General features: G+C 35.2%; 1 protein-coding gene across 6 annotated transcripts in view; it reads left to right on the top strand.

Annotated features, from left to right (window-relative positions):
* CEP350 (centrosomal protein 350) overlaps positions 1–12,780 on the top strand; it is a 165,773-nt gene that overhangs the window by 130,432 nt on the left and 22,561 nt on the right. For all 6 annotated transcript variants that reach the window (XM_034941709.3, XM_055110972.2, XM_055110960.2 and 3 more), the window contains 4 exons: positions 1,324–1,468; positions 4,826–4,986; positions 8,376–8,515; positions 11,190–11,272. In XM_034941709.3, the coding sequence (XP_034797600.2) occupies positions 1,324–1,468; positions 4,826–4,986; positions 8,376–8,515; positions 11,190–11,272 (529 nt within the window). The remainder of the gene's footprint in view (positions 1–1,323; positions 1,469–4,825; positions 4,987–8,375; positions 8,516–11,189; positions 11,273–12,780) is intronic.

Here is a 12,780-nt window from a genome sequence, read left to right as displayed (position 1 = left end):
GCTGGTAAAAACTCGAGATAGAAACTTAACTCTTTTTTTTTAATATAGCAAATAATTAGCATAACAATATTAAATATTTAGTATACTGTGGTATACTAAAGTATACACAGATGTTGTTAAAGCCTCTTTATGTTTAAAAAAAGATCTGCCCAAATTCAGAATGGAATATTCTTTGTTGGAGTCTTCCATTTTTATTATGATAGAAAGAATTAATTTTGTTTCCCCATTGAAAAGTCAATCAGGTTCATTTGTGTTACAGCACCTAGAAGATCTAGAAGAAAAACATATTTTATTCATTGAAGAGCCTAGTAAATATTATGTTAAAAAATATTTCAATGTCCTTGTGCACATACTTGAAATCAGCATTTTTAGGTTATTAAAGGCTTGTAATAATTATATTAGTGGTTTCTTATTATATGATAATATTAGACTTATATAGATAATTTACTTGTAGCATTATCTTTTATTCTGTAAATTTCTACCTTCGAGGAATTTACAATCAAACTGCCTTTATACAATCTTAAAAGTTTATTATCTCTTATAAATCAATTAGATTCTACCTAGCATCATTATTGATGAGGCTTGGAATAGCCATAAACTGGCTATTAAAAATTAGAGCTTTTTTCACAGGAAAATATATCAAGGAAATCAAAACTAGTATGTCTTAAGGTGGTTTTTATAATAAAAGCTAATATTTATTAAGTGTTAATTTACGAAGTACTTACCAAGTGCCTTACGTGGATTATCTCATTTAACCCTCACAAGAATCCTATAAAATAGATACTGTTCTAATCCCCAAGCTAGGAAATTTGCCCAAAGTCACAGGGATAGGAAGTGATAGTAGCTAGGAATCAAATCAGGCATCTCACTTCCACCTGATGTCAGGATAGAAATTTTGTCTTTTGTTCTCTTGTGGGCAAACTTCTTACACTCTGTTTTCTTCTTCCCTTCCTCTCTCCTTTCCGTAAAAGTAGTACATACTGAGTATTTTTAAAATTAAAAGAATGGAGGGGGGCGGTAAATATCACTGACACAATAATCACTTCTAATTTATTGTAAAACTTTTTTAAACCATGCTCTTTTATAATTTTTTTCTATGCCTTCAAAAAAAAATGAGGTCTTATCCTTTATATAATTTGTAACCTTTTTTTAAAAATCAGCTTTCCCAGGTTGAATAATTTGTAAACTTTTTTCACTTATGTCTTAACAGTTATCTTAAATTCTTTGTAAATATTATCTTTATATGGCTAGTATGTCAAATTTTAAATAGAATTTTACAATTACATCAAAAAATAGTTTCCATTTGGTTTTCTGTTTGAACAGTCACTTCCCAAAAGCTGCACATCTGTGTCAAAGCAGGAGTCTAGCAAAGGAAGTCATAGGACTGGAGGACAATGTCACCTGCCTGTCAAGTCCCATCAGCACTGTTATAGTTGGTCAGATGAGTCATTATCTATGACACAGTCAGGTAAGACTAATCATGAGGAGTTTTTATTTGTGTTGTATTTGAACAGCCTTTACTCTAAAAGGCTTCAAGGAGTTTGTTGACCTTAGGAAGCATATGTAGACAGACAGTGGTGAGTTTATGTAGGATTGTGAAGAAGATTAATACCATATTGAATATTGCCATATTGAATATATTGAGTTAGGCATATTCAGTGTATTGCTTTTTTTGTTATTTTTTAAGACAGAGTCTCACTGTGTCACTCAGGCTGGAGTGCAGTGGTGCGATCTTGTCTCACTGCAACCCCCGCCTCCCAGGGTCAAGCAATTCTCCTGCCTCAGCCTCCCGAGAAGCTGGGATTACAGGCACCCGCCACCACGCCTGGCTAATTTTTGTATTTTTTTTTTTTAGTAGAGACGAGGTTTCACCACGTTGGCCAGGCTGGTCTCAAACTTCTGACCTCAGGTGATCCGCCCGTCTCGGCCTCCCAAAGTGCTGGGATTACAGGCGTGAGCCACTGCACCCGGCCCACTGTACTGCTTTTTGAATTCAGTTTTAGTTTTGAGAGTAAACATTTAGTAAACGAAACATGAAAATTGTTATTCTTTGGGTTTTTTTTGGTAATTAATTATGTGTTGTACCTTTTTGTTTTCCATGTGTCAGACAATTATAAATCATGGAATTTTCCTACACCCATGTTTACAGCTCTTCTTTCTTCTTTGAGTAACTATATAATATTTCAAAGAGTAGATAGATGTACCATAATTTATTTAACTGTTTCCCTAGTGATGGCTATTTAGATTTTCTTAAATATTTCACAATTGCAAATAATGCTATAATAAACATCTTTATGTAAAGATTTACACACACATATGTATGCAGTCATGCATCACTTAACATCCAGGATATGCTCTGAGAAATGTGTCATTAAGCAATTTCATCATTATATGAACTGCGTAGAATGAACTTAGGCAAACCTAGATTGTGTAGCCTTACTGCACTCTCAGGACATATGGTATAGCCTCTTGCTCCTAGGCTGTAATACCTGTACAGTATATTACTATACTGAATGCTATATGCAGTTGTAACACAATGTTAAGTATTTGTATATCTAAACATAGAAAAGGTGTAGTAAAAATATTATGACTCACGTGTGTATGTGATATATATCATTTATGTGTGTGTTTATCATGTATAATAAAAATTCTTTTTGTATATTTCAGTGTGGAATAGATTCTTAGGAATAGAATCATTGAGTCAGGCCAGTTGAAGAAAGTTGTCTCATATTTCTCTGTGGAAATTTACTAATGTTTTTATATATTTGCTTTTATGTACGTTGGTGAAAAATTACTTCCAAGAGAATAACATGTCAGTAGACATAAACTTGAATACTTGGAACCATGGGTTCTTATCCTGGATCTCTTACTTACCGGTGACTTTCTTCAAGTTTCTTTGCCAATACTGGATTATCTTTTTCATTTGTTAGCAATGGAATAATGTTTCAACCATCCTTGCATGAGTTATGCACCAAGGATTAATAATAACATTTGTAAGATACGGTTTTATTGGTGACACTTATTTAAGTAAGAATAAATGGTTTTAGAAAAGTAGCTCTGAGGTTTCTAAACTACAGATTCACTACCTATTCAAGATGACATTATTTATATTCAGTATTTGTAGAAGTGGTAGATATTAATGTAGTAGAGTTATAATACCTTTACTTAAATGATGGGAGAGTTTATCAACCAAGCTAATATAATCAGTGTGTGTCAAATAATCAGAAACTCCCGCCTCAGCCTCCTGAGTAGCTGGGACTACAGGCGCATGCTGCCACACCTGGCTAATTTTTGTATTTTTGGTAGAGATGGGGTTTTGCCATGCTGCCCAGGGGAGTCTCAAACTCCTGACCTCAAGCAGTCTGCCCACCTTTGCCTACCAAAATGCTGGGATTACAGGCATGAACCAGTGCGCCCGGACTGCATTTGGTTTCTTTAGTACTTAAAAACATAAACATTTTCCAAGGTCTTTCATCTAAAAACCCCAGGTTTTTCATCACCTGCTATTAAATCTTCAACCATAGATGGTAAATATATTTTTTATTGAAAATCACTGCTGGCATATACAATTTTTAAAAATATTAATTTAAAATAGTTATTTTGGCAGCAAAATTGAAACTAAGCCTGTAAGAGTGTAGTGGTGTACAAAATCTTACCAAAATAATAATAATTTTGGAAGCACATAAGTAAATATTGAGCCTTGCCTATGCTAAGGACTCAGTATGATGCCACCACTAATATAAAACAAGCCTAACTTTCCTAGTATGTCTTAACTCAGTGTCATAGAAGTGACAGGAACTCAGATTTTATTATTTCTTATTCAGACATTTAGACCACACTATTAAAAAGACTGTAATCTTTTTGCATTTAAATAACTTCCATAACTAGCTCTTACACGGTTTAACCTGAAGTAACTGATAAAATCCTGGTTTTTGATGTGATGTTAAGTCTTAAGATTTGTGTATATTATTTCTGTTGTAAGACTATTAAATGTCTCACTCAACATTAGTGTATGGAAATGACACCATTGTGTGATTGAGGGAGGTGTGAGGAACAGTAATTTCTATCCTATGTAATTTCCATGTGTAGTGAAATAAGCAGTGTCTTTAAATGATACCTGTTTGTTTTCATAGCATGTGTATGACACATTATAATGAAATATCTTTTTCATGATGTTGCTATGAGTAGACGTCTTGTGTATGTGAACTGTTGGAGAGAAAAGATTTAACTAGCTTCATTTCAGTTATTTTAAATATTTTGAGAGCTTTCAAAGAAAGATTACAACAGAGTCTATTTCTTTATAACTTCTCTCTTTCTAATGTGGTATTAAGCCATCAGGTAATGAATCACAAGCAATTTGAAGTGGTAAAACTCTAGTTTGATTTTAATATGACTTAAAAACTATTAAATTATGTATTAATAACTAAGGCAAAAGACAGTTAAATATGATTATCTTGTTACCAGAAGTAATTTCTTGCAGAATATCCAAATTTCATCAATCTAAAAATTTCTCAACTTCCAGCTGCATGTCTTACCAAGACAGCGTATCTCAAGATTTATTTATAATTTCAAGTAGTACAATTAGAAAGTGAAAATAAATAGGAGGAACCAAGCCAAAAATAAAGTGTATGTGGCGGGCGGGCAGGGAGGGTGGGAATTATAGGGATTCATTTTAGTAATAAATCTTCTTCCGAAGCTCATATTTTAATTATTAGATTGGCTTTATTTAAATGGAATATTACATTACAGCTTTTTATTAGTAGTTACTGAGTTAACATTATCCTTAAGTCAAAATTATAAATAAAATATTTTGTATCTCTTTCAGAAACTACATCTGACCAGAGTGATATTGAAGGTAGGATCAGAGCTCTGAAGGATGAGTTGCGGAAAAGAAAATCAGTTGTGAACCAGCTGAAGAAGGAGCAGAAAAAAAGGCAAAAGGAAAGACTGAAAGCCCAAGAAGCCAGTCTGATCAAGCAGTTAGAGGTTAGACATAGGAAGAAGGGGGTTTAGTATCAAGGCTAATGTGTATGTGACGTCTAAAATGTTTTTAATGTTGTTAATAAAGTAATGGATTAGGATTCTTCATTATTAGTGTGGTGCCACATTTTATTCTCTTAAAAAAAATCTGAGGGTATCCAAGGACATTCTTGCTTAAAACATTAAATTTTATTTTATTTATTTATTTTTGAGATGGAATCTCGCTCTGTCGCCTAGGCTGGAGTGCAGTGGCACGATCTCTGCTCACTGCAAGATCCGCCCCCTGGGTTCACGCCGTTCTCCTGCCTCAGCCCCCTGAGTAGCTGGGACTACAGGCGTCCGCCACTACGCCCGGCTAATTTTTTGTATATTTAGTAGAGACAGTGTTTCACTGTGTTAGCGAGGATGGTCTCGATCTCCTGACCTCATGATCCCCCTGCCTCGGCCTCCCAAAGTGCTAGGATTACAGGTGTGAGCCACTGCGCCCAGCCAAAACATTACATTTTAAATTTAAATATTAAAATAACAAGTATTAAATATTAAAATTGGCTACATATAGTGGTGTGTTCCTGAAGTCCCAGATACTCAGGAGGCTGAGGCAGAATTGCTTGAAGCCAGGAGTTTGAGGCTGTAGTGCACCATGATTGCACCTGTGAATAGCCACTGCACTCCAGCCTGGGCAACATAGCAAGACCTCCACCTCTAAAAAATAAATATTAAAATAAAGTATTAGATTTTTTTTTTCTAAATAAGAAAGATTAGGCCTTTGAAAGCAAGATTGGTGTCTATACCCTCGTAAGCAGAGAAGTATTAGATAAATAATTTTAGCTTTTGGAATTGTTGCTGCTTCCCTTCCCCCTTTCCTCTTTCCTCTTCCTTCCCTCTTCCCTGTCCCCTTTTTTTCTCCTTTTCTTTCCTTCTTCCCTTTCCCCTTTCCCCTTTCCCTTTCCCTTCCCCTTTCCCCTTCCCTTCCCTTATTTCACAGAATGGTGTTTCATGCCACACAACCTATTAAATAGTACACTTCTTTGTGCTATTTGAATAGCTTCTAATTGATAACTCTTAACTTGAATTTTCCCCCAAGCCGTAGCAGCCTTTCTGATTCTGTCCCAGGCTGGGAACCTGGTTTTGATGTCTTCCTTATTCTGTTCTTTCCTGTCCATTCAGTCACTAGTTCTCATGGATTCTTCTATAAAGTTTCTTGTTTGTCCCTTTCCATTCCTACTGCTTCCAGGCTAGCTGGGGCCCTTATGACCTCTTGCCTCTACTGTCTGCGTAGTCTCTTAGATGTTCTGCCTCACACTGCTTTTCTATTACACACATTCTGCTTCTCTATTACACACATTCTGTTTCTCTATTACACACATTCTGCCAGCCCGGTGTTCCTAGAACAGAACATTCATTGTAGAATCAGAATGAATCTCCTACTCATTGCAAGAATCCCTTCTCATCTCATCACCAGAGAACATCATTCAACTTCTACCTGAACACTTCCAGTAATAGGAATTTTCAAAATTTCAAGCTAATTGGTTTCCTTGTTAGACTCTAAGTGCTCTAAGTATTAGAAGGGCTCTTTGTTGTATTTAGCCAAAATTTCTGTCCTTTTAATTTCCACCCATTGGTCCTTGTTGTGTAACAGCAAACACATGCTTCTCCTACCGTTATTAATTTAATCATCAAATATTCAAATGCCTATTTATGTGCCAGGAGCTCAGCTAATTACACATATTTTTCATTTAATCCTCACAACAAGGTGTGAGTATTATCCCTGTTTTACAGATAAGGAAACTGAGTTTCAGTGAGATTAATGATTTATCCAAGGATACAGAGCTCATAAATGGTGAAACTAGGATTTTAATCTAGCTCTAATTTTAAATTCTGTGGCTTTACCATTGTATTGTCTTCCACACAGAAAATAGGCCTGTTAATAGATCTGGAGAAAATAAACATTTAAACAGGTACACAATACAGAGATGGAATAGGGATTGTAACTTGCACAATGGTTAGAGTAGGAAAAGTGATTAAGATACAATGACCATACTGGGGAGTTCATGCTGGAAAGAAGTGGAAACAAAATTTAAAAATACAGATTATATTCAGGACCTTAGAAGTCAAACTGATGAGTTTGGATTTCATCTTATACGTCAACTAATGAGGAGTCATTGAAATAACTGTTGGAGATAAAGTACTATTAGAATGAATAGTATTGCTCAAAAATGTTCCTTAATAGCTATGTCAGTCAGAAAAGAGCCCTCTAGAGAGAGCCATACGATCCATCTCTTCCAGCATTCTACTTAATGGCATAAACAAAGACAAAAGAAAATTCTGTATTTAACTTTTAAAATTACAGTATATGAGATATGCATATATATATATAAAATACATAGCAGTTCATATAAAAATCTGTTGGATTTTATTTGATCACAGATTTAATAAATGGACTGCACTCATATATGTATAGCTTTCAGATCTTAGTAGTCATAGTCCTCATATATACCTATTGAGCTAGAACACCTAGCTGTGGTGTAGGTTTAATACCAGGAGTTACTTTAACAAAATGTTGACAATTCAGACGAAGGTAACATGGATGATGAGAGTTGTAAAACCGTGATTACAGCCCAGATTTTAGGGAACCGTAGCAGTTGACAAGCATCCATCCATCCATTAGTTCATTTTATAAATATTTATTGATAGGCTACTTTGGACCAGGCATTGTGAATAGGACATTGCGTACCAGACATACAGTGTTGAACAAAACACTAGTCTGAAATAGTGAGAGCTGTAAAAGTAAGGACTTCAGCCCAGAAAACTAAGGAATGATATATTAAATGGAGGAATCCCCTTATATTTCATACAAATTATAAATTAGTAAAGTTTTGTTTACAGAATGGGTAATAACCAGGAAACTTTTTTTTTGTAATTCTCAACTATCATACTGTCAACTATATCTTTCTCTTTTCATAATTTGTATCCCTAAGTACTTAGCCCATAAGAAACTTACTGCTATTGAAACTCAGAACAGAATGACTAACTTCTTAAAAATACCATGAAAGTAATAGTACACTCTTTAGAGAATACAGTCAAAGAAGTTTTTTAATGTGGCAAGGTATGAATTATTGCTTCATAGTATTAAACTTCTGTAGATTCGTAATGTCATTTCTTAATTGATACTGGAATTACAATTATATATCTTGCTTATATATAGACTATTTTGAGAAGGATGTACAAATAACTATAGAGTTCTGGAGAATGATGCTGAGGGGGGCAGGGAGGGAGATTTTTATATTACATCTTCTTTACTGTTTGAGCATTTTACCTTAAAATATACTATTTTATAATTTAAAATAAGTTTTAAAAATTCTGCCTAGTGACTCCTCTGGTTTTTCTAAACTTAGTCATATGATGAATTTATTAAGAAAACTGAAGCCGAGCTTAGCCAAGATTTGGAAACATCACCAACAGCCAAGCCTCAGATTAAAACGCTCTCCTCAGCTTCTGAAAAACCCAAGATCAAACCTCTCACACCACTACACAGGTAGAAATTTTTGATAACTTGTCTGTATTCTGCCTTGTTTGAAAAAGGAATAAGGGAATATTTTCAGTAGAAGTTACCCTTTAAGTAACTGAAATTACAGAAGTAAAAATATTATTTTCTATTTTTAGTGTCAGTAAATTAAAATTGTTACATATTATAATTAAAAATTATATGTATAAGGTATTGATTTTAAAATACATTTTTAATCCTGCAGTCTGATGGTTACAATGAAAATGGTACTTTCCAACATTGCTAGTAGTAGCATAAGTTGATGTAGACCTTTGAAAAAAACAGTTTGGCTGTGTTTCAGAAGTCAAAAATAAGTCTGTAACCTTTGAACCAGTAATCCTATTTCTGGAAGTCTAAATTGAGAAAATGTGGGGTACTGAAAATCTCTATTTGCATGAATATATTTATAATAACATTCGTTATATTCTTTATATTCATAAAACATTGGAAACAATTTTTATGGCCAAAAATGGATGAATAGCTCAGTAAATGACGGTTCTCTGCAAGCGATGTAATAGTATGCAGTCAGTAAGCAAATACAGAAGATACTAAGTTGCAACATTAGAATATATAATATTGTGTATTAGGAAGTCAGGTTATCATATTTAAATTTTGAACAAAAAGTAAAGGTTAGATCAGTTCAATTGAGAAATAGGGGTCATTTCAGAAAATGTTATTCATGAATGACTAAAAGCAAAAAAAAAAAAACATTGGCATATCATAGAAGCTGAACATAATAGGTTATTGCTGGAGTTAGCAGAAAGAAAAATAAACAAAAGCCAAATAGTGAAAACCTTGTACTCATTTATTCTTAGCAGTTTGTGTTTTACCTTTTAGAAAATGTGGAGCCTTTGAAGGTTTCTTTAAAAAGTATTTTGGGACATTTTTGTTAGAGAGGTATGGCAGGCTCATTACAATTAATTTAGCATTACCTAAATTTGAATCCTGGCTCCAGTTCTAGCTGGTTCTGTAACTGTGGGCAAGTTATTTAACCGCTCTGTGCTTCAGTTTTTTAATAGGGATTTATAAAGGTAAGAATAATACCTGGTTAATACACATGTTATGAGGGTTAAAAGACTTAACAGGGCTTAGGACACAGTAAGCATTGTGTATTAGCTGCTGCTATTATTATTATTATTGTTACTATTTCTAGGGAAGCAGTAAAAAGAAAAAAGTTTAAATCATATCATACCCAACTATCCCACAATAGCAAATGTCAACAATTAGATTTGTTTCCTTCCAGGATTTTTTATGCTCAGATTTTGTGTGTGTGTTTTTGTTACATATGTATTTTTCCATTATATTATGAAGTGTACATTTTAATTTCTACATGATATGCTATTGAATGGCTTTGTAATTTTCTTAAGCTACTGAAGGATTTTAACCAGAGAGTGACACAGTCATGTTTTTGTTTACAGAGATCTTTCTGACCACAATACAGAGGAAAGATAGAAAAGAGTAAGCTTAGAAGCAGGAAGAAAAATAGTCTAAGCCAGACCTCAAGTAAGCAGTAGTAAGAAGAATAGAAAACAGGAGACATATTTTAGGATAGTGAAGGATTAAAAAGTAGACTTGAGCCAGGCACGGTGGCTCACGCCTGTAATCCCATCACTTTGGGAGACTGAGGCAGGTGGATCACAAGTCAGGAGTTCGAGACTAGCCTGATCAACATGGTGAAACCCCATCTCTACTAAAACTACAAAAATTAGCTGGGCATGGTGGTGCGCAACTGTAATCCCAGCTACTCAGGAGGCTGAGGCAGGAGAATCGCTTGAACCCGGGAGGTGGAGGTTGCAGTGAGCCAAGATCATGCCATTGCACCCCAGCCTGGGCAACAGAGCAAGACTCCATCTCAAAAAAAAAAAAAAAGTAAACTTGATAAGTTAAAGTGCTAGATGGGGTAGCAAGTCTAAGATGACTCCCGGGTTTCTCTTAGGTAGTTGATTGGGTCAAGATTTCATTAATTTAAATGGAAAAGGTGGTTTTCTGTGGGAGGCTTATGATTTTGGTTTTAAGTGTTAATTTTAAGTGCCTGTTGTTTAAGTGAAACTGTGAGGAAAGTTATCAGGGTTAGAAATATGAGGAGGATAAGCACATATATAGTGGTTGAAGCCATAAATCACCCAGAGGAGATAGCATTCAGAGAGAATAAATGGGAGCCAGGTACTCAAGATGATAAAATAGCAACATTTTAGGGCATTGTAAAAAGGTAGGACGTGAAAGCCAAGTATTACAGTTTAGCAAATGAAGTCAAGAAAATAAAGAGAGTGAATGTAGCCTCTTCTGTTATCTATAAAGAATAAGAGAGGACAGTAATATGGGGTGGTTTGAGCAAATAGCTTTGAACAAATAAGAGAGAGACAACTTTTCTTCCTGCAGACAGGAGGAAAGGCAGTTAGGATGGCTGTGAATATGGATGAACTTGTAGGTAAAAGTTTGAAGGTAAAGTTCATGCCTGTTGGCCTCTGTTTTTGTCATCTAGTGACAAAGGCAAGGTCATCTAGTGAGAGTGATGAGAGTTAGAAATAGGCTTGATGAAAGTGACATAGATTGACGTACCTACTGTAGAGAAGAGGAAAGAAGCAGTTGTCTAAGAATGTCTGCTTTTTGTTACCAGTTATTATAGTAATATGTTTATTTCTGCTCATTAATTTTTACACGTCAGATCTGAAACGGCAAAGAATTGGAAATCACTAACAGAGTCAGAACGTTCCAGAGGATCCCTGGAGTCTATTGCTGAACATGTTGGTATGTAACTAGAAAAAATAATTAACTTGTAGCTACATAGTCTAAGGATTTATGCAAAGGCCTACAAAATTCTACCTCTATAGCTTTTTTATTAAAAAGTGAATTTCTTAAGTAGATTATTTAACATTTTAAAGTTACTTTTATATTTTAAAGTGATTTATTGGCTATGTGTAAATTATATGAATCCTTTTTGTTTGTTTTAGTTTTTTGGGTTTTTTTTTTTTGTTCGAGACAGGGTCTCACTCTGTCACCCAAGCTGGAGTGCAGTGGCATGATCATAGCTTACTACTGCAGCCTTGACCCCCTGGGCTCAAGCAACCCTCCCATCCTAGCCTCCCAAGTAGCCAGGACCAGGATCACAGGCGCATGCCACCACGCCCAGCTCATCTTTTTTTTTTTTTTTAAGAGATGGGTGTCTCACCGTTGTTGCCCAGGCTGGTCTCTAACTCTTGGACTCACGCAGTCCTCCCACCTCACCCTGGCTGAACATTACCAGCACTTCAGCCAAAGTGGTGAGATTATGGGCATGAGCCACCACAACTCAGCTGAATCAGTCTTTATTGTCCAAAATTTATGAGAAAAACCAAAGTATAAAGATTAAATAGCTGAGTATATCATCCGCATCTCTGAATTTCCCCTAACCAGATTTTTAATCTGGTTATATATATTTTCAGCCTAAGAGCTAAATAGCTGTATACATTTTTCAGTTTAACCAAAAGAAAGTTAATTATTAAAAATAAAATGTAGGCTAGGCGCAGCAGCTCACGCCTATAATCCCCACACTTTGAAAGGCTGAAGTAGGCAGGTCACTTGAGCTCAGGAGTTTGAGACCAGCCTGGGCAATATGGTGAAACTCCATCTCTACAAAACATACAAAGTTAGCTGGGCATGGTGGTGCACACCTATAGTCCCAGCTATTTGCAGGGCTGAGGCAGGAAGATCGCTTACACCCAAGAAGTTGAGTGTACAGCGAGTTGTGATCAGCCACTGCACTCCAGCTTGGGTGACAAATTGAGACACTATCTCAAAAAAAAAAAAAAAATGTAATTCAGTGAGAAAATAAAACTGAGGTGCAAAGAAACATCAGTGACAAATAGAGATTTGGCCATGCACAGTGGCTCGTGCCTATACTCCCAGGTACTTAGGAGGCTGAGGCTAAGGATCGCTTGAGCCCAGGTTCAAGGCAACAGGGAGCTGTGACCACTGCACTCCAGCTTAGGTGACAGAGCAGATTCTTGCTCTTACAAAAAAAAAAAAAAAAAAAAAAAGATTTGAATTTAAAACTTTTAACTCTTGGTTTGTTAGCTCATTATATTGTACTTTGATCATATTTTGCACGTTTAGCTCTTAAAGTGCTATATTTGCAGAAATAGTTGATCTATTTTCTTTTTAATTCAAGAGCTTAGTTGAAGCTCCTAGGAAAATGTATTCTTTTAGAAGTATATATGGAAGTCTGTTTCTCCTTCACTAGTTTCCTGTTTGAAAAATGTTTGTAATAACCATCATAC

Source organism: Pan paniscus, chromosome 1 (assembly GCF_029289425.2).
Source record: "Pan paniscus chromosome 1, NHGRI_mPanPan1-v2.0_pri, whole genome shotgun sequence".
Classification (NCBI taxonomy): Eukaryota; Metazoa; Chordata; class Mammalia; order Primates; family Hominidae; genus Pan; species Pan paniscus.
This window is presented reverse-complemented; position numbering and strand designations above follow the sequence as displayed.